The sequence below is a fragment of the Ovis aries genome, chromosome 3 (genome assembly GCF_016772045.2).
Source record: "Ovis aries strain OAR_USU_Benz2616 breed Rambouillet chromosome 3, ARS-UI_Ramb_v3.0, whole genome shotgun sequence".
Classification (NCBI taxonomy): Eukaryota; Metazoa; Chordata; class Mammalia; order Artiodactyla; family Bovidae; genus Ovis; species Ovis aries.
The window spans coordinates 215,855,845-215,877,580 of NC_056056.1; the positions used below are offsets into that span (position 1 = coordinate 215,855,845).

At 49.3% G+C, this 21,736-nt stretch overlaps 1 protein-coding gene across 7 annotated transcripts in view; it reads right to left on the reverse strand.

The window, feature by feature from the left end:
• Window positions 1–16,819: 16,819 nt before the first annotated feature.
• Window positions 16,820–21,736, reverse strand: part of CSNK1E (casein kinase 1 epsilon) — a 38,406-nt gene continuing 33,489 nt past the window's right edge. For 3 of the 7 annotated variants that reach the window (XM_042247733.2, XM_042247730.2, XM_042247734.2), the window contains 4 exons: window positions 21,337–21,529; window positions 21,067–21,206; window positions 20,443–20,508; window positions 16,820–19,320 (listed from right to left, as the gene is read on the reverse strand). In XM_042247733.2, coding sequence (XP_042103667.1) covers window positions 20,476–20,508; window positions 21,067–21,206; window positions 21,337–21,529 — 366 coding nt within the window. In that variant the 3' untranslated portion in view covers window positions 16,820–19,320; window positions 20,443–20,475. The remainder of the gene's footprint in view (window positions 19,321–20,442; window positions 20,509–21,066; window positions 21,207–21,336; window positions 21,530–21,736) is intronic. The other 4 variants (XM_042247735.2, XM_042247731.2, XM_042247736.2 and 1 more) reach the window with 2 other exon arrangements.

Genomic DNA, 21,736 nt, shown 5'->3' on the forward strand with positions numbered 1-21,736 from the left:
CTTCCCTACTCAGGTATTGAACCTGCGTCTCTTACGTCTCCTGCATTGGCAGGCGAGTTCTTTACCACTGGCACCACCTAGACTCTGACCTCTTCCACTTCATCTCCACTGCTACCAACCACTTTGCTTATTTTCTGTTCATAATTATTGCAATATTCTTGTTAGGGAATGAATGCTTGCATCCCCTCAGATTCACATGCTGAAATCCTAACCCCCAAATGTGATGGTGTTAGGAGTTGGGGATGGAAGGTGATTAGCTCATCTGGGTGGAGCAGAGCAACTTTTGGAGCAAACTTATATAGGATTTTAGAAAGAGACCCCAGAGAACTCTGTAGCCTGCTTTCTGCCTCCTGAGAATACAGAAAGAAGTTAGCAGACTATAACCCAAAAAAGGGCCCTCAGCAGAACCTATCATGCTGGCAGGCAGCCTGATCTTGAACTTCTAGCCTCCAGAACTATGAGGAGTAAGTGTCTCTCGTTGATAAGCCACTCAGTTTACAATAATCTGTTATAGCAGCCCAAGCTGACCAGTTGAACGGTTCTATGAAGACCTACAAGACCTTCTAGAACTAACATCCAAAATAGATGGCCTTTTCATTATAGGGGACTGGAATGCAAAAGTAGAAGTCAAGAGATACCTGGAGTAAAAGGCAAATTTGGCCCTGGAGTACAGAATGAAGTAGGGCAAAGGCTAACAGAGTTTTGCCAAGAGAACGCACTGGTCATAGCAAACACCCTCTTCCAACAACGCAAGAGAAGACTCTACACATGGACATCACCAGATGGTCAACACTGAAATCAGATTGATTATATTCTTCGCAGCCAAAGAATGGAGAAGCTCTCTACAGTAAGCAAAAATAAGACCAGGAGCTGACTGTGGCTCAGATCATGAACTCCTTATTGCCAAATTCAGACTTAAATTGAAGAAAGTAGGAAAACCACTAGACCATTCAGGTATGACCTAAATCAAATCCCTTACAATTATACAATGGAAGTGACAAATAGATTTAAGGGATTAGATCTGATAGACAGAGTGCCTAAAGAACTATGAACATGACTATGGTTCGAGACATTGTACAGGAGGCAGTGATCAAGACCATCCCTAAGAAAAGAAATGCAAAAAGGCAAAACAGTTGTCTGAGGAGGCCTTACAAATAGCTGAGAAAAGAAGAGAAGCTTAAGGCAAAGGAAAAAAGGAAAGATATACCCATTTGTATGCAGAGCCAAAGTCTTTGACTGTGTGGATCACAACAAACTGTGGAAAATTCTTAAAGAGATGGGAACACCAGACCACCTGACCTGCCTCCTGAGAAATCTGTTTGCAGATTAAGAAGCAACAGTTAGAGCTGGTCTTGGAACAATAGACTTATTCCCAAATCGGGAAAGGAGTACATCAAGGCTGCATATTGTCACCCTGCTTATTTAACTTCTATGCAGAGTACATCATGAGAAATGCTGAGCTGGAAGAAGCACAAGCTGGAATCAAGTTTGCTGGGAGAAATATCAATAACCTCAGATACACAGATGACACCACCCTTATGGCAGAAAGTGAAGAGGAACTAAAGAGCCAAAGAGCCTCTTGATGGAAGTGAAAGAGGTAAAAAAGTTGGCTTAAAACTCAACATTCAGAATACTAAGATCATGACATCCAGTCCAATCACTTCATGGAAAATAGGTGGGGAAACAATGGAAACAGTGACAGACTTTATTTTGGGGGGCTCCGAAAATCACTGCAGATGGTGACTACAGCCATGAAATTAAAAGACACTTGTTCCTTAGAAGAAAAGCTATGACCAACCTAGACAGCATATTAAAAAGCAGAGATATTACTTTGCCAACAAATGTCCATCTAGTCAAAGCTATGGTTTTTCCAGTAGTCTTTACCAGTTGAGCCACAAGGAAAGCACACGGATATGAGAGTTGGACCATAAAGAAAGCTGAGTGCCGAAGAATTGATGCTTTTGAACTGTGGTGTTGAGAAGACTCTTGAGAGTCCCTTGGACTGCTAGGAGAGCCAACCAGTCCATCCTAAAGAAAATCAGTCCTCAATACTCATTGGAAGGACTGATGCTGAAGCTGAAACTCCAATACTTTGGCCACCTAATGTGAAGAACTGACTGACTGGAAAAGACCCTGATGCTGGGAAAGATTGAAGGCAGGAGGAAAAGGGAACGACGGAGGATGAGATGGTTGGATGGCATCACCCACTTGATGGACATGAGTTTGACCAAGCTCAGAGAGTTGGTAATGGACAGGGTAGCCTGGCGTGCTGCAGTCCATGGGATCACAAAGAGTCAGACACGACTGAGCAGCTGAACTGAACCGAAGCTGGCCAGGGTGATTATGATATTTTCCTAACCTGTTTCCATTTTTCCAGGCTTTCCTGGTGCCCCAGTCTACTTCAGTGCAGGAGCCAGAAGGATTCTTTGATTTATTCTTTAAGGTTTAGTTGTTGTGTTTTTTTGTTTTATTTTTTATGTGGACCTTTTTAAAGTCTTTATTGAATTTATTACAATATTGTTTCTTTTGTATGGCCAGGAGGCATGTTGGAGACTAGCTCCCCAACCAGGGATCAAGCCTACCTCCCTGCATTAGAAGGCGAAGTCCTAACCCCTGGACCACCAGGGAAGTCCCCAGAGGGATTCTTTTAAAAACTAACTCAGAACATAGCACTTGTTTGCTCAAAGCCTTCCCCTGGCTGCCCAATTCACTCTGAGTAAAACCTAAAGACGTTACAGATCCCTGCTGAGTTTTGCCTTGCTTTGTCTAACATTCCACCCACCCAGCCATGTCCGACCTCATCTCCTCTGTTTCTTTCCCTCTATGCTGACCCCTTGCTGTTTCTAGAACAAATGAACCCTTGGCCTCAAATCCTTTGCCCTGGGCTCTTCCCCACTGCTGGGACTGCTGGGACTGCTGTTCCCTCAGATACCTATTGCTGTTCCCCAGTGGCTCAACAGTAAAGAATCCGCCTGCAATGCAGAAGATGTGCCAGGTTCGATTCCTGGGTCAGAAAGATGCCCTGGAGAAGGAAACGGCAACCCACTCCAGTGTTCTTGCCTGGAGAATCCCATGGACAGAGGAGCCTGGCAGGCTATACAGTCCATGGGGTTGCAAAAGAGTCGTACACGACTTACTGACTGAATACACATGCAGATACCTGAATGCCCCCTCCTTCACTTCCTTCTAGGGTTTACTGACACATTCCCCACTCAGGAAGCCTGCCTTGACCACCCTAGTAAAATTGGCAAACTCCTTACCTGCAAGTCCTGATTCCCCCTTTTCATGCTCTAGTTTTCCCCACATCACTTAATTTCTATCATAACATAGTTTGCCTGTTTTACTGTTTGTCTTCAACCTGTAAAACATAAATTCTAGAAGAACAAAGATTTTGTCCTTGTTGTGTCCTGATATAATCCCAGTACTTAGTACTAGGGCTGGTATAGACAACACGCTTTAAGAATATTTGTAGCAGGAACAGAGATCATCTAGAGAAAGTCTTCTAGGCAAATTCCTTCCCAGCCCCCAGGTAGGAAGTTGCTCAGGGCTTTCCCAGCACACAAACAACATTTATCATCAGTTGCATCATCTTCACTTGCTCATGACTTCCTGATTCTCTCTCCCTGCACATGAAGCCCTCCAGGGCAAAGTCCTTGTCTCAGTTATCACCATATCTTATGCTCAGCACAGAAACCTAGAAAACAGACACATCAGACCAAGCCACACCCTTATTCAAGTTCTTAGTCCCTGTTCACCAAGGGCAATCTTTGAGTTTCAATTTACAGAGGCCCCAGGCTGGCAGGAGCAGAGGCAGGTGGTGGGTATTTTTAGGTCTGGGTTGTTCAGACAGGGGCTCACACACAGAAAGTCACCTGGCCTGACTGACATGGCAGGTTGGCAGCAGGTGGCACTGGGAGCCCTCACTGTTTTCTCCTTGTCTTTCCTCATCCTCTCCCCAGGCTGTCTAATATAGAAGATAAATGTTTCCCTGCTCTGTCACCTCCTCACTCCTTGCAAATTTTCATTCACCCTGGCTCAAAGATGTCGCTCACATCAGTCCCCTCGCCCTTTCATGCCCAGGGCCACTGTCCTAGTTCAGGTCCCCTTGGTGTGTGTTAGTCGCTCACCATGTCTGATTCTTTGTGACGCCATGGACTGTAGTCTGCCAGGCTCCTCTGTCCATGGAGTTCTCCAGGCAAGAATACTGGGTAGGTTGCCATTTCCTTCTCCAGGGGACCCCCTTAGTTCTGGACAATAATAACAGTTCCCCAGCTCACCAGACACCTTTATCCCTGCGCACTGGCTACAGGAGGAGTCTTTTTCCACCTCCAGCAACCAGCTTCTCTTCCTTCAAAGGCCAATTCAGATGTCATCTTTTGGTTCTTTCTAGATCCCCACCTCCCCCACCCTCCCTTCCCCCATTCTGTTTTAATTAGCTTCTCCCCAACAAGAAAAAAAATCACAAATGATTTGAAACGCATCACAGAATAGTTAGGTAACTATGGTAGATCCATGGCCCTAGTGGTCAACAACCCGCCTGCCAGTGCAGGAGATGTAGAAGACTGGAGTTTGGTCCCTGGGTGGGGAAGATCCCCCGGAGAAGGACACGGCAACCCACGCCAGTATTCTTGCCTGGAGAATCCCATGAGCAGAAGGGCAGAGGGACCTGGTAGGCTACATTCAGTGGGATCACAAGGAGTCAGAGACAGCTGAAGCAACTTAGCACGCAGGTACACACACAATGATATATATTGTGTAGATATCAGAACAGCCTCTACACATTACGGATAACAAGCGGACAATGATTAGGAAGACTACTCATCTTCCTAATAAATTTGTAATAAATTTGTAATAAAAAGTAATAAATTTGCATGGCAGCCTGATCTGAACTCTGTAGTTTAAAAAAAATAATAAGTCTTAGAAGAAAGATTTGAAGGAAATAAAACAAAATGTTAGTAGTGGATTCTCCTAAGTAGCAGGATTATGAATATTAACTATCTTCTCTCCCCTCTTCCTTCTCTCTCTTTTACTTGTTTAATTTTTGTTTGCATTTTCCAAAACGTGTTTGCAAAAAGCGTGCAATGTTTTCAAAGTAAGACAACAGGTTGTTTAAAGAAATGATTTGTTGTTCCCTCCCTTCTATTTGCATCATTTCAGCTGAATGCATCTGGCTTCCTGCCCCACCCCACCCCGACTAAGGGCCTCTCATGGGTAATGGGGACCAGGCTGGATTACCTCTGATCCCAAATCCACTCCTAGCATCTGCTGGAGAGTACAGAGGAAAGAGGCAGGGCCTCAGTGGTGCTAGCTGATGAGTGGCCTAGAGCCCAGAGCACTTCAGATACACTTACCTGCAGTCTCTGCATCTCCCGCTTGCCCCCAAGGATGCTGTGGGAGCTCTGGCCAAGTGCTCTGGAGAGGCAGTGTGGTGTGGCAGGCAGAGCACAGGGTCAGCTCCACTTACTTCCTAGCGGTATGGTCTTAGGCAGGTGGCTTTGCCTCTCTGAGGCTCAGTTTCCCCATCATACAAAAGTGTTGACACAGAATTTTGCTCATGGCTGACAAGAATGCTACAGTCTATGGCATGGGGCTGCTGAAGCCCCAACTAACTTATTACCCGAATTGGATCCATTTGGTTGCAGCGGATTAAAAGCCAATTCAAACTAACTTTAGGAAAAAAAAAAGAAAGAAAGAGAATTTAAGTGCTCACTTAATTAGAAAGTGTGAGGCACAGCTGGATGTGAGGCTTCACACACCTTCATTAGCTCACTATTTCTCTCATTCTTCTGTGGGGGGGTGTGTGTGAGGGGCTTGTTCCCAGGTAGTCTTTTCTCTCTACAACAGATTACCTTTCCTTTTGTGGCTGTTCAGTCGCTCAGTCATTTCTGACTCTTTGTGACCCCATGGACTGCAGCATGCCAGGCTACCCTATCCTTTACTATCTTCCAGAGCTTGCTCAAACTCATGTCCATCCAACCATCTCATCCTCTGTTGTCCCCTTCTTCTCCTGCCCTCAATCTTTCCCAGCATCAGAGTATTTTCTAATGAGTCGGCTCTTCCCATCAGGTGGCCAAAGTATTGGAGTTTCAGCTTCAGCAACAGTCCTTCCGATGAATATTCAGGGCTGATTTCCTCTAGGACTGATTGGTTTGTTCCCCGTGCTGTCCAGGGACTCTCAAGGGGCTTCTCCCAGCACCATAGCATCCTCTTCAGTCCTCAGCCTTCTTTATGGTCCAGCTCTCACGTCCATACATGACTACTGGAAAAACCATAATACCTTTCCCAAGAATTCCAAAAATTCTGTTCCATAATTGCCTCTGATTGGCCCATCTTGGATCACTTTCCCATCTCTGAGCCAGTCACTGGAGCCAGGAACTGCAGCGCTCCAATTGGCCAATCCTAGGTCAATGGCCGTTTGGTGATGTCCAAGTGTAAAGTCATCTCTTGTGTTGTTGAAAAAGCGTATTTGCTATGACCAATGCATTCTCTTGGCAGAATTCTGTTAGCCTTTGTCCTGCTTTATTTTGTACTTCAAAGCCAAACTTGCATGTTACTCCTACTTTTGCATTCCAAACCCCTATGATGAACAGGACATCATTTTTTGGTGTTAGTTCTAGGAGGTCTTCTAGGTCTTCATGGAAATGATCAACTTTAGCTTCTTCGACATAAGTGGTTGGTGCATAGACTTGGATTACTGTGATATTGAATAGTTTGCCTTGGAAACGAATTGAGATCATTCTGTCATTTTTAAGGTTGCACCCAAGTACTGCATTTTGGACTCTTTCATTGATTAAGCAACAGTTTAAACCCTGTGTGGAACAACTGACTGATTCAGAATTGAGAAAGGAGTACGACAAGGCTGTTTGTTGTCACCCTGTTTATTTAACTTCTATGCAGAGCACATCATATGAAATGCCGGGCTGGATGAGTTCCAAGCTGGAATCAAGATTGCCAGGTGAGATATCAACAACCTCAGATATGCAGATGATATCATTCTAATGGCAGAAAGCTAGGAGGAACTAAAGAGCCTTTTGTTAAGGGTGAAGGAAGAGAGTATAAAAGTTGGCTTAAAACTCAGTATTAAAGACACTAAGATCATGGCATCCGGTCCCATCACTTCATGGCAAATAGATGGGGAAAAGGAGGAAGCAGGGACAGATTTACTCTTTTTAGGCTCTAAAGTCACTGCAGATGGTGACTGCAGCCATGAGATTAGAAGGCGATCGCTTCTTGGCAGGAAAGCTATGGCAAACCTAGACGGTGTGCTAAGAAGCAAAGACATCACTTTGCTGACAAAAGTCCCTATAGTTAGTTAAGGCTATGGTCCTTCCAGTAGTCATGTACAGATGTGAGAGTTGGATCATAAAGAAGGCTGAGTGCCAAAGAATTGGTGCTTTCGAACTGTGATGCTGGAGAAGACTCTTGAGAGCCCCTTGAAAAGCAAGGAGATCAAGCCAGTCATTCTTAAAGGAAATCAACCCTGCATATTCATTGGAAGCACTGATGCTGAAGCTGAAGCTCCAGCACTTTGGCCACCTGATGCGAATAGCTGACTCACTGGAAAATACTCTGATGTTAAGAAAGATTGAGGGCAAGAGGAGAAGAGAGCAACAGAGGATGAGATGGTTGAATGGCATCATCAACTCAATGGACACGAGTTTGAGCAAACTCTGGGAGAGGATGAAGGACAGGGAAGCCTGGTGTGTTGCAGTCCATGGGATTGCAAAAGAGTCAGGTATGATTTGTCAGCTGAGCAACAACAACCATACCGTCATTTCAGGGCTGATGTGAAGATGAAATAACACAAGGAAGGCTGTTAGCACTGGGCCTGACATGCTGTAAGGACTCACAAAGTATTGCATTTATTTACTTATCTATTTTTAGGCCATGCCAAGCTTGTGGCTCAGCTGGTAAAGAATCTGCCTGCAATGCGGGAGACCTGGGTTTGATCCCTAGGTTGGGAAGATCCCCTGGAGAAGGAAAAGGCTCCCCACTCCTGTATTCTGGCCTGGAGAATTCCATGGACTATATATAGTCCATGGAGTCAAAAAGAGTCAGACACAACTGAGCGACTCACTTTTCACCTAAGCCAACAAGTGAGATCTTAGTTCCCTGACCAGGGATTGAACCCCTGCCCCTGCATTGACCATGAGGAGTCTTAACCTCTGGACTGCCAGAGAAGTCCTCAAGAAAGTGCTGTGTTTGTTTGTTTGTTTGTTTTTAAGTCACATTTGACTCTTTGCAACCCCATGGACTATATAGTCCATGGAATTCTCTAGGTCAGAATACTGGAGTGGATAGCCTTTCCCTTCTCCAGGGGATCTTCCCAACCCAGGATTCGAACCCAGGTCTCCTGCATTGCAGGCAGATTCTTTACCAGCTGAGCCACAGAGGAAGCCTGGAAGTGCTATTTTTAAAATCTATAAATATAACTAGCAAGAAGTCCTTTCCTGAAATTCCTGTTTGCAACTGAAAACATAAACAGGCCCAACTGGGTCCATTTTGATGACCCTGCTTCAAACTCTGGCATCAGTGATTCTGTCCACAGCAACCACTTTGTGTCCGGCGTCAGGGCCTTTTTATTGTTCCCATCACCTGGACCACACTTCTTCTCACACCCTTTTCCTTCCCTAGTTAATTTCTGCCCCTCCGTCAGGTCCCTGATAAAACATCAGTTCCCCTGGATATGTCATTAAGTAGAGAAAAGAAAATATCATACAGAACAGTACTAACTATATCATTTATGCAAATGTATGTGTGTACATCTATTTGTGTGAGGTTTAAAATGCATAGTAGTTACTGAAGCTGTGCTCTACAGCCCAGGTGAGAGCCTGCACGTGGCAGCTACTGAAGCCAACACACCGAGCTCCCCAACAAGACAAGCCATCACAGTGAGAAGCCCGCCAACTGCAAGTGAAGAGTAACCCCCGCTCACCACAACTACAGAGATGCCACACACACCACAAAGACCCAGCACAGCCAAAAATACATGCTTTCTAAAAAGTACATAAAAAAATAGGGGATGCCCTGGTGGTCCGGTGGTTAGGGACTCTGGAGCTTTCACTGCAGAGGGTGTGGGTTCAATCCCTGGCTGGGGAACTAAGATCTGTCAAGCTGTGCAGTGTAGCTAAAAAAAAATAAAATGAATAAAAATAAATAAAATGCATAGTAATTTTCTGGAATGCAGAAGAATGGCCCCTCCCATGAACAGAGGGCAAACAAGGACTGGGTGTTAGTCATCTTTGCTCAGAACCCGACACACCAGGCCATCATATTCATCACCACTGCTATGCACTAAGCAGTTGCTATGTGGCAGGCAATGTACTAAGCTCTTCATTATCTCAATAAGCAGCAGTGGTGACTGCCATTTGGCCGATGAGGAAACTGAGGCATAGAGACGCATCATTACCTGGCCAAAGTCACACCTGAGCCGCCCAGCACACAGGGAGACCTAGTGGTCCCAGGTTTATTAAATGAACCCGGGACTCACACCAGTCCCACAGGGAACTAGGAAAAATCAACTGGCAAGACAAAATACTTCTGACTTCACCAAGACTTTCCTGTTGGGATAGTGACCATCAGCAAGCGGAACAAGGCCATTCCTGCCATCCAAGTTGTGTGTGTGTATGTGTGCATGCACGTGTGCGTGTGTGTGTGTGAATCAGAGATGTAGCTGGTGATGGATTTATGGGTTGCTGTGAAAAGAGCCTGAGTTGGAGACACAGAGAAGAGCTTCCTCTTTCTGCCTGTCTGTCACACGCGCACACACAGACTTACACATCTGGGCCTCCAACAAAGGTGAGATGAGTCCCACTTCAAGCTTACCTAGCCAAAACCAACAAGCAAATGAAAACAAAGAGAAGGATTTACTGCCAGTTTCCTTGGAATCACTAGGAACTTGTTTCAGGTTCTCCACAAAATCCCAGATTGCTGCCAACTATCCCGAGCACTGCGATCAGGAAAGGGAGGTTCTGCCACAGGTCAGGGACATGCAGGAGCTGGGGAGGCTGGGTTCAGGGTTTCCCAGGAAAGACTTTAATAAGAGGGAAGCGTCCAGAGTAGGTCTGGTGGCCCAGTCTCAGATCTGCTGTGACTCAGTAAACCTGAATGGGATGACTTCAGAGGGGCGGCACCTTAATCATAGGTGCTTTGAAGATGCAGGGATGAAAGGCCTTGGGAGGCATAATTACAGGAGATGCCATTCTCTCAGGGGCCTGCAGGAGCCCAAGTCACCATCTGCAGAGATATGTTGTGGGGGTCCCCAGTGGGGCCTTCTTAAAGGGGCAGCACCCCAGGGCTGGGCTCTCTGTTCCCTTCACTGCAGCTGCTGGCTAGACGGCTCTTCCATCCTATCAGCATCCCCTGCACGGGCAGTGCAGCCTCTGCGAAGCCAGGTTCCAGCTCTGCAGCTTCCTGCACCTCAATAGGCAACAGGACACAGCCTCACATGGAACAGTTGGGAGGACAGACAGGAAGATGCTGTTGGTGTCTCAGGGCTAGGGTGGAGGGAAGAATGAAGGGAGCAGGCCAGAGGAAGAGGAGGAGGGGAAGGTGGCTCTCAGTCACCATGGCAACACATCCCCAGCTCATCAGACCCCTTCTCCATCACCCAGCCATGCACAGCCCAGAAAGCTGGCCCCAGACAAGTGTGGCTTGAGCGAGAGAGATGTCTAGTGATTGGGCAGCTGGAGGCTGGAGCTTGGAATGTGTTTACTCTTCTGAACGATTAGACGGGTTCCTGTGGGCGCCTGTGTTGCAGGCTTTGGGAACAAGGATGTGACGTGGAGGCCTCAGCCTTCTTAGCTGTAACTATTCCCATCTCCGTTTCCGAAATAGAGCAGGGATGGGGGAGGGGGAGGCAAGGGAATGAGAGAGAATACAGGAGGGGAAGGCTACCTCCTTGGCTAAAGTCAGGCTGGAGTGACTCCTACTGGAGCTGATGGCAGGGGTCTGCCCGATCCACTCCCCCATGGGAGGCCCTGGCTTTTGGCAGAGGTGGGTGTCAGGGGGTGTGGGGGGCATCAGAAGGTAGGTGGGAAAGGGGAGAAGGAGAGAGGCTGCCACAGGGCAGCCCCGTGGCGCCAGCGGCTTGTGTTCTACGGCAGGGAGTGACTGAACCAAGTTCAGAGGAAGCCAAATCCTTCCTTCTGTACCAGATCATTTTCTGCAGGGGTCTCCTCGGTCTCCTCCCCTCCTTCCTCCTCCAGACCTTCTGCCATCCGGTCTTCGGTCCCCTTCCTCCAGCGATCTTTGGCCTCCAAACAAGAGCAGGCCTCCTGGATCCTCAAAGCCATCTCCTTCCACACCTCAACCCGTCGCCTCCCCTCCACTCTTCCCCACACCCCCTCAGATAAACGGTCACCTGTTGACTTTTGCTGGAGCGGGTACACTATGTGTGCGTGAGGGGCAAAGTTGCAGGGGTGGGAAGGGGCATGAGGGAACTTGTTGGCGGGTCGACATTGCCCACATCTGTTTCAGGTAGTGATTACACAGGTGCCTAGAAGCAGGTAAAAAGCTATGGATCCCTGTACACTTTAGATGTGTGCGTTTTTCTGTGCATACGTTATACTTCAATTCTTAGAAAAGAAAAAGAAGATCTAGGGGGAAACGGTCAGTGGGAAGCTTGCGTTTTGCCAGCCCCCTTTCCTCTGCTCTGTTCGCTTTCAGCTCCCTGAGCCCACCCTCTTCCCTGAAGCCCCGCCCCAGCCAGGCTCCTCTCTCCCTGGCCCCGCCTCCTTGGCTTCCAAGCTGCGAAGGTTTCCAAGCCCGAAGGTCTGCCCTGTCCGCGTTCTGGCTTTCTGTCAGTGGTCCTGCGATGCTCCCAGGCTCCCACGTAGATCACCTCAGAGCCTCCGACTCCTCCCTCTCTTTCAGTCGACTAAGAATAGACCGGTTCTGAAAAGGGTTCAGTCATCCTTGCCTTCTGGATGTCTGCTGCCTGGATTGTAACCATAGCTCCCTAACTCCTCTCCCTGCCTCCTTTCTCCATCCTCCAATCTCCCTGCCCACTGTTGCCAAATTCATATCCCTCAAGTTCACAGCGGTCGTGGCTCTTCTCTAATCGTTGGTTCCCCACGGTGCAGACGCTGGTGGATGGAAGTCAGGCCAGTGGGTTCTGGCCTCTGCCTCCTCCATCCTTGTTGGCTGTGTATCTCCTCCCTCCCCCTTTGTGCTTGGATCTCTGAGTGTATATCGACCTCGTTCATACCTCTGGGCCTTTGTACATGCTGTTTCCTCTGGTGGGAATGACTGTCCCCACCTCATCCCTCCTCCCCACCCCCCAGGCCACCACCACCCAGTAAATTACTCACATTTCAAGGCTCAGATCAGGTATCTTTGAACACCTTCCTGACACACCCCCTCCCTCCTTTGTCCCTAGTTCACACTGCGTATCTCACACTGCATTTTGGATTGGGATAAGCCATTGGTTAACTTGAGTCTTTCCTCTGACTTGGGCCCTTGGAAGCCAAAGTCACACCTCGTCTTTGCAGTGTGCAGTAACCATTACTGAGCACTTACGCAGCACCGGGCTAGAGTGAAGGTTAGGAGCTTGGGGCACTGTGTCTCTGTGTCCTCATGCATTCGGCGAGCATCAGAGTACACCAGCCTCCTAGGATGCTTGTGAGCAGACAGGGTGGGAACAGGGTCTGGCACCAGGAGCCTCCTCAGCCCTTATGAGCATCTGTGGTTTTATTTAATCTTACAACCTCTGAAGCAGGTAATAGCACCTCCACTTTACAGGAGAGGAAACCCCAGGTCACAGAGGGACCAAGCCAGCCCTCTGGGTTCCACTCTGTGCTCTCCACCCCTCACCCTGCACTCCACTCCCCCTCAGCCCAGCACCGGCACCCACAAGCCCCAGTGTTTGTTGCATGAACAAAAATGATTCACCAAGTGGCATGTTGCCCCCTCCAATCTGGGCAAAATTTCCGAGCAATTGTTTGGCGTACTTTATAAAAATAAACTGTTTGCCTGCTTGACGCATCCTGGTCACTCCCTGGCCTCAGCTTAAATATCACTTCCTCAGAGGCTGTCAGCCACCACCCCCTCTCATATACATTAGCTCCCTGAATAAGAAACACAGGAAAGAGAAACCAGACACCAGTGATGACTGTGGGTAGGAACACAGTGGAGGGGGGCAGGGATGGTAATGACTCTCTATAACTCGACTTTTATTTATTTTTGATTTTTGGCTGCACCCTATGGCATGTGGGACCTTAGCTCCCAGGCCAGAGATTGAACCTACACCCCCTGCATTGGAAGGTGGAGTTTTAACCACTGGACTATGGGGAAGTCCCATAACTTGACTTATACAGCTTGATGTTCATATATGTAATAGCTCAAAAAAAAAAATTAAACCAAAAGAGAGGGGGGACACTAACTCATTATTAAAATTAATTACCACACAGAACACAGAGAAAAGAATGACTTCAAGTTACATCCAGGCACTGTGCTCTGACCACATTTCCTCAGAATATACTCTAAGGGAGAAAAAAACTCTGTTAAAAACTCTTTACCCCATAGGTATTGGGCTTCCCAAATCAACCCTGAATATTCAATGGAAGGACTGATGCTGAAGCTGAAACGCCAATACTTTGGCCAACTGATGTGAAGAATTGACTCACTGGAAAAGACCCTGATGCTGGGAAAGCTTGAAGGCGGGAGAAGGGGACAGCAGAGGATGAGATGGTTGGATGACATCACTGATGCAATGGAGGTGAGTTTGAGTAAGCTCTGGGAGTTGGTGATGGACAGGGAGGCCTGGTGTGCTGCAGTCCATGAGGTTGCAAAGAGTTGGACACGACTGAGCAACTGAACGAGTGGCTCAAAGGGAAAGAATCTGCCTGCTAATGCAGGAGACTCAGGTTCGATCTCTGGGTGGGGAAGAGCCCCTGGAGAAAGAAATGGCAAGGCACTCCAGTATTCTTGCCTGGAGTATCCCATGGACAGAGGAGCCTGGTGGGCTACAGTCCACAGGGTCACAGAATCAGACTTAACAACTAACACACCATATACTTTTAGTGTGTGCTTGTCACTCGCTCAGTTGTGTCTGACTCTTCGCGACCCCATAGACTGTAGCCCACCAGGCTCCTCTGTCTACGGGATTTGCCAGGCAAGAATATTGGTAACACAAATGGCAAGGAGAGGGTTGCCATTTCCTTCTCCAGGGGATCGTCCCAACCCAGGGATCAAACCCGTGTCTCCCACATTGCTGGCAGATTCCTTACCACCTGAGCCACCAGGGAAACCAAAACTTACATATATTGTTACGTACAGCAAATAAGCACATTAGTATTAGCAGGAACTGAAACTTTCACTGCAAAAAAATATATAAATTAAAAGTTCTTTTTTTAAAAAAAGATTAGCTCCTTGTATTTCCCCTCAGGGACCACAGTTGCTAACTTCACACCTACTGTTTGAAGTCATATGGGAGGGGCTGAGAGTGACCCTGCTCCAAGGCAGGTCTCCATGTGGTTCACTGCCTGCAAAGCAGGACCCTCTGGCGTTTCCTAGTGGGTTTGTATGGTCAAAGCTATGGTTTTTCCAGTAGTCACGTATGGATGTGAGAAAGTGAAAGTGTCCCAGTCACATCAGGCTCTTTGTGACCCCATGGGTATATAGTCCATGGAATCCTCCAGGCCAGAATACTGGAGTGGGTAGCCTTTCTCTTCTCCAGAGGATCCCAACCCAGGGATGGAACCCAGGTCTCCCACATTGCAGGCAGATTCCTTACCAGTTGAGCCACAAGGGAAGACCATGGATGTGAGAGTTGGACCATAAAGAAAGCTGAGCACTGAAGAATTGATGCTTTTGGACTCTGGTGTTGGAGAAGACTCTTTAGAGTTCCTTGGACTGAAAGGAAATCACACCAGTCAATCCTAAAGGAAATTAGTCCTGAATATTCATTGAAAGGACTGATGTTGAAGCTAAAGCTCTAACACTTTGGCCACCTGATGCAAAGAACTGACTCATTAGAAAAGACCTTGATGCTGGGAAAGATTGAAGGCAGTAGGAGGAGAGGACAGAGGATGAGATGGTTGGATGGCATCACCAACTCAATGATGATATGAGTTTGAGCAAGCTCTGGGAGTTGGTGATGGATAAGGTAGCCTGGTGTGCCTCAGTCCTTGGGGTCGCAGAGTCCAACAAAACTAAGCGACTGAACTGGACACTGAGGAATTAAGCCTTCCCTGGTGTCTTAGATGGTAAGGAATCTGCCTGCAATGCAGGAGACCCAGGTTCGATCCCTGTGTTGAGAAAATCCCCTGGAGAAGGAAATGGCAACCCATTTCCTTGGTATTCTTGCCTGGAAATCCCATGGACAGAGGAGCCTGGCAGGCTACAGTCTATGGGGTCGCAGAGAGTCAATACATGACTGAGTAACACACACACACAGGCACTAAGGACCCACCTGTTCCTCAGTCTCACAGGAAGGTCCAGCAGGAGACCCTTCACTAGGGCTGAGCCAGACTGTGGAATGCCAGCACTGGAAGAGACCTTAATTATGAGGATTTTGAGCGATGCCCAAGACTTACAAGGGGCCTCTCAGAGCCCTCCATCCCCTCCCCAGGTTGAGTTCTTGCCTGTGGGCAGAGATCATGGTAACAGAGGCTCTTGGGTTAATGAATAAGTAGGACAGTAATGTGTGCTGGGTAAACATGGACTGCTAGACCAATTCTTGGATAAGCTGGTCAGACAAAGGCCACTAAGGCTGAGGGCTGTTTCTTTATCAGAGCTTGGGCTTGGCTTAATAGACTGCCCAGAGTCATCTATGGCACAACTGTCTTCACAGTGTTCCTTCATCTGAAGACAGAGAGGTTAATACCTAACTCAGGATTAATGGATAACTCAGAATTGTGGATAAGATAATACTGTGAAGAGTGCTTTGAACTCTCCCTACTCAGCATCACCTGGAACGTGTTAGGATGTGGACTCTCAGGCCCATTCCAGCCCTCCTGAGTCAGAAGCTGCATTGTAACAAGTTCCCCAGGTGGTTTGTGTGTAGTTTTTTTCTTTTTCAATATTCATCTGTGTCAGATAATGCCACACAATATGCCAGCAAATTTGGAAAACTCAGCAGTGGCCTCAGGGTTGGAAAAGGACAATTTTCATTCCAATCCCAAAGAAAGGGAATGCCAAAGAATGTTCAAACTACTGCACAATTGCACTCATCTCACAAGCTAGCAAAGTAATGCTCAAAATTCTCCAAGCTAGGCTTTAACGGTACACGAACCAAGAACTTCCAGATGTTCAAGCTGGATTTAGAAAACTCAGAGGAACCAGAGATCAAATTGCCAACATCCGCTGCATCATCAAAAAAGCAAGAGTTTCAGAAAAACATCTACTTCTGCTTTATTGACTATACCAAAGCCTTTGACTGTGTGGATCACAACAAACTGTGGAAAATTCTTCAAGAGATGGGATTACCAGACCACCATATGTGCCTCCTGAGAAATCTGTATGCAGGTCAAGAAGCAACAGTTAGAACCGGACATGGAACAGACTGGTTCCAAATCGGGAAAGGAGTACATCAAGGCTGTATATTGTCACCCTGCCTGTTTAACTTATATGCAGAGTACATCATGAGAAATACCAGGCTGGATAAAGCACAAGATGGAATCAAGATCACTGGGAGAAATATCAATAACCTCAGATATGCCGATGACACCACCCTTATGGCAGAAAGTGAAGAGGAACTAAAGAGCCTCTTGATGAAAGAGGAGAGTGAAAACGTTGGCTTAAAACTGAACATTCAGAAAACTAACATCATGGCATTCTGTCCCATCACTTCATGTCAAATAGATGGGGAAACAATGGAAACAGTGACAGATTTTATTTTGGGGAGGCTCCAAAATCACTGCAGATGGTGACTGTAGCCATGATATCAAACGATGCTTGCTCCTTGGAAGAAAAGCTATGACCAACCTAGACAGCATATTAAAAAGCAGAGACATTACTTTGCCAACAAAGGTCCATGTAGTCAAAGCTATGGTTTTTCCAGCGGTCATGTATGGATGTGAGAGTTGGAGTATAAAGAAAGCTGAGTGCTGAAGAATTGATGTTTTTGAACTGTGGTGTTGGAGAAGACTCTTGAGAGTCCCTTGGACTGCAAGGAGATCCAACCAGTCCATTCTAAAGGAGATCAGTCCTGAATATTACTGGAAGGACTGATGCTGAAGCTGAGGCTCCAATACTTTGGCCACCTGATGTGAAGAACTGACTTTCTGGAAAAGACCCTGATGCTGGGAAAGACTGAAGGCACGAGGAGAAGGGGACAATAAAGGATGAGATGGCTGGATGGCATCACTGACTCGATGATGACATGAGTTTGAGCAGGCTCCGGGAGTTGGTGATGGACGGGGAAGGCTGGTGTGTTGCAGTCCATGGGGTCGCAAAGAGTTGGATACGAGTGACTGAACTGACTTGACCGGCTGTGTTGGGGCTTAGTTGCAGTACGCAGGATCTTTCATGCAGTGCATGGACTCCCAAGCTGTGGCACACAGGATCCAGAGCGCATGGGCTTCAGTATTTTCGGCTCCGTGGCATGGGGGATCTTAGCTCCCTAACCGGGGATTGATCCCGGGTCCCCTGCGCTGCAAGGCAGGTTTTATCTATTTGCTTCCTGGCTGCGCTGGGTTTGCACCGCTGCTCGGGCTTTGCTCTAGTTGTGGTGTGTAGGCTTCCCACTGCAGTTGCTTCTCTTGCTGCAGAGCACGGGCTCTATAGGTGTTCAGGCTTCAAAGTTGCAGCCCCTGGACTCTAGGGCACAGGCTCAACAGTTGTGGCTCACGGGTTTCAGTCGCTCCTAGGTATGTGAGATCTTCCTGGAACCAGGGATCAAACCTGTGCTTCCTGCATTGACACGCTGATTCTCAACCACTGAGCCACCACGGACGCCCATGCAAGGCAGATTCTTAACCACTGCACCACCAGGAACGTCCCTGTGTGTAGTTTTTGAAGCAAAGGGTTGAAAACAGCCCCAGGGAGGTACCAAGCGCTGCTCGAGTGTCCCCAGCCATACCCGGTTTGCCAGGTCTGCTGGGGAGAAGCTCCCAGAGCAAAGAGGTGGACCAAGGGCTTCCCAGGTCACTTTATCCTTTTCTACTTTATTACTTCAAATTAACAACCACAATAAAGCTCAAAAAAGTCCAATATTTACACAGGAAAAAAGTACAAAATTCCCCCCAAAGTTCTTCAGTATTTTTTTTCAGTTTTTTAAATTACAAAGTAATAAAAAGCTTTGCTCTTTAATTAAAAAAAAGAAGAAAGAATAAAAGGGGAAACAGAGGTAAATAAATTAGGAAATACACACACGGAAAAAAAACAAACAAAAATAAAGTAAAAAAGGGTTAACTAGGTGGGATGGATAAATCCAGTGCCCAGCGCTGAACCCCAGGATCCTCCTGACAGAGACGGACACTGGGCAGGGGGAACCCAGGTGAGTGTCAGAACCAGGGAATTAATTCATAACCCAGGAGCCAGATGCTTTCTGGAAGTAGTCTCCACGGATTCTGTCCCAACACCAGAAAGGGGGGACCACAGGCCGAGGACAGTCTCAGGGATCGGTGGTGGCAAAGACCATCTGTGCCCTTCTTGAGGGACATGGAGGTCACTGCCCACTCACACGTCCTTGTCAGGGGCATAAGAACAGAAAAGTTGGCCTGGCAGGCGGGCGGGACACCTGCTGTCCTGGGAGACCGAGGTCAGATACATACACACATGCCCACGAGGACTCTCAGCCCCACCGCCTCACCACCCCACTCCTCAAGATCTCTGCGGGGAGGCAGAGAAGGGACCCTCACTGGCGAAAGCCCAACACAGAAAGGGGGTGACCTGCATCTCGGGGGTGGGGGGTGGAGACTGCACTGATCTCCTGAGGTCCCCAGGCTCATGAACACCCAGTGGGACCTGCCTCTGACCAGCCGATCCATTCCTCCCAGTGCCTCGGGCCACTTCCTGAGAGCCTGTGAGGACCTGCTGCAGCTCCAGTGCAGTAATGTCCCTCCCGGCCAAGTCAGGCGGCGGCTAGGTGGGGCCGTGGCGTCCGGTGAGTGTAGTCTGCTATCTGGGAGCCTCTGGCAGCCTGGAGGTTGTGGGCAGCGGGGAACGTGAGGGACAGGATTCTCTGTGCTGAGGGTATCCCATCTTCTTGCCATCGGCAAATAAAAAAAAAGAAAAAAAAATTCGAAACAGAATCCATCGTTGGTTTTGTGCTGGGTTTTTTTCTTTTTGTTCTTTTGAGTGGTTTCTTTTCCCCATCTTTTTGTTTTTTTTTGTTTTTGTTTTTGTTTTTTTTTTAAAGAAAATACAGTGAAGACACTAGAAAGGGGGAGAGAGAAGACAGATCAGGTGGGCATCTGCCCCGGTCACCGACCCGCCAGCCACCTTCCGCTCCGGTCTCCCTGGCCCCAAGGCTCTGAGTCAGTCCCTCTCTATAGCACACAGTGTGCTCAGCGGCTCAGTCATGTCCGACTGTTTGTGACGCCATGGACTGTAGCCCGCCAGGCTCCTCCATCCATGGGGATTCTCTGGGCAAGAACACTGGAGCGGGTGGCCATGCCCTCCTCGAGGGTCTACCCAACCCAGGGACTGAACCCCAGGTCTCCCGCACTGCAGGCGGATTCTTTACCATCTGAGTCACAGTAGGTGCTCCATTTTCACAGAAAAGACACAGAATCACTTTCTCTCCTCTCTTTTGGTGAACAGCCACCCTCCAGCTATACAAGCACCCCACCCTGCCATGAACGGGGCTGGTTCCTGGGCGTGAGGCTGACAAAGGTAAAGCCCGAATGCTGGCCCAGAGCGACCTGCGGAATCCAAAGCAGGTCCACAAAGCAAGCCATACGCAGCTGGTGTGAGGTCAAGCCCGTGAGATGTGAGCTGCTGCTAGCCACGTGTACACTCCCCAGGGAGCTCAGACTACCCCTCCCCGACACACACACACACCCCCCAAGTTAGTCCTTGCCCCATCTGCCTTCCAGATGGGGCCCCAGTGAGCTGAGCTGTAACACCCCGCCTCAAAGCCTCGTGCAACTGCAGGTCCCATCAAGGCTCATACTGACCAGAGGGCGCCCCCGGCCCCTGGCCCCGGGGCTGCGGAGGTCACCAAGGGCCTTCTCGGAGAGGAGGTAAACTCCTGACTCCAAGGCTCTACTCTGAGTGGTTTGCATGAATGAAGCGTAATGGCCCAGAGGCTGAGACCGGGGCTGAAGCCCTGGGGAAGGTCACAGGGTGGGCCCTCATGTTCCATCCCTACTACCAACTCCCCAGAACAGTTAGGGCAGCATGGGGATGGAAGGCTGGCCCCACACAAAGAAAGGGCTTTCCAGCAGAAATTAGCTGGTGTGGCCCGGGCCTGCTCAGAGCACAACCAGGGGTTCCTCCAGGGACCGTGGGGGTCTAGACCCGGCTGGGCTGTGACTGCAGCAGACGTCGACTCACCTAAGCAAATACTGGTCCGATGGGGGCTCCTCCTCATTTCCCGAGGTGGTCAAATGGCACGCTTGTCTGGGGGGAAGGGAGGCAGAAGGGTGGGAGGGGCTGAGCTGCTGGCAGGATAACCGGCAAGTCTCTCCCCACTGCGGAGTTCTACCCCGCCAGGCCCCTCACGCAAAAAGAGTGAGTGTGTGATCTCAAGCACCCCGGATGTTCACATCTTGTAGACAAGCACGCTGCTCCGGGAGGCCCAGCAGCCGCTCAAGGCCATGGGCTTCCCAGCTCTTGACCTGTCCTGCTGGGGTGCCACCACCACCTCCGGAGGCCTAGAGCGGCTCTCCCGCCCGCCTCTGCCAGACCCCTTCCCCGGGGATCCTCCCTTCCGCACCTTCCTAGTCCACACATGGCCCCTAAGTGGGGGCCACCCGATGTGGTCTGACCACCCCTCCATCCTGTGCTGACTGGGGATGGCAGGGGCGTGCTGATGGCAGGGACCACGAGCCCCTCTGCTGTGAGCTCCCTGCTACCCACCCGGGCTGCGGCCCCTGGCAGAGGGCTGGGTCTTGACTCCCACTGCCTTGCTGAGGCAGTGGTGAGGCCCAGAAGGGGCTGGGGGCAAGGGCAGCTCACCTGTGAGGCTGAAATCCGGGAGACCTCTTGCCGCCCAGTGAGGTCGGAGGACGAGACGTTGGCGGGCGCACCTCTGTGTAGCCTCATGCTCACCTTCCTCTCTCTGTCGACCCGTGAGATCGCTCTGGGAGAAGTATTGCCTGGAAGGCAAGGTGGGGGTAGGGGGAGGGGGAGGAGGGAGAGGGAAGCTGCCCTCAGCACCAGGCCCCTGGCTGCCCTGCACCCCCCGCCCTGGAGCCCCCCCGCCTGCTGCCCAAGGTGCTCGCTCACCAGCTTGCTGGATACGGGAGGCAGGGGTGGAAGCCACAGGCTCGGCTGCACTGCGGAGCCGGTTGGCGGCGGCCCCCGTGGGCGGGCCAGGGGGCAGGGCCCGGGTCGCCGACCCCCGGAGCTGCCCCATCCTCTCCTCTCGCTCGTGTTCTCGCCGCTCCCGGTCCACATCCTCGGGGTTTCGGGCTGCACCCTGTGGGCATGATACGAGAGCCCTGGTCAACCCTGCAGGGTCGGGGTGCTCCAGGATCCGGCACTCCATCAGGGTCAGAGCAGGGGAGGCAGGCTGGGGCGGGTGTATGTCTTAGAAACCCTCTGGTCCCACCGCCTCCCCACAAAGCAGGCAGCCTGAGAGACCCGGAGATGCCCCCTGATCACACCACACAGAGAAAACACAAAG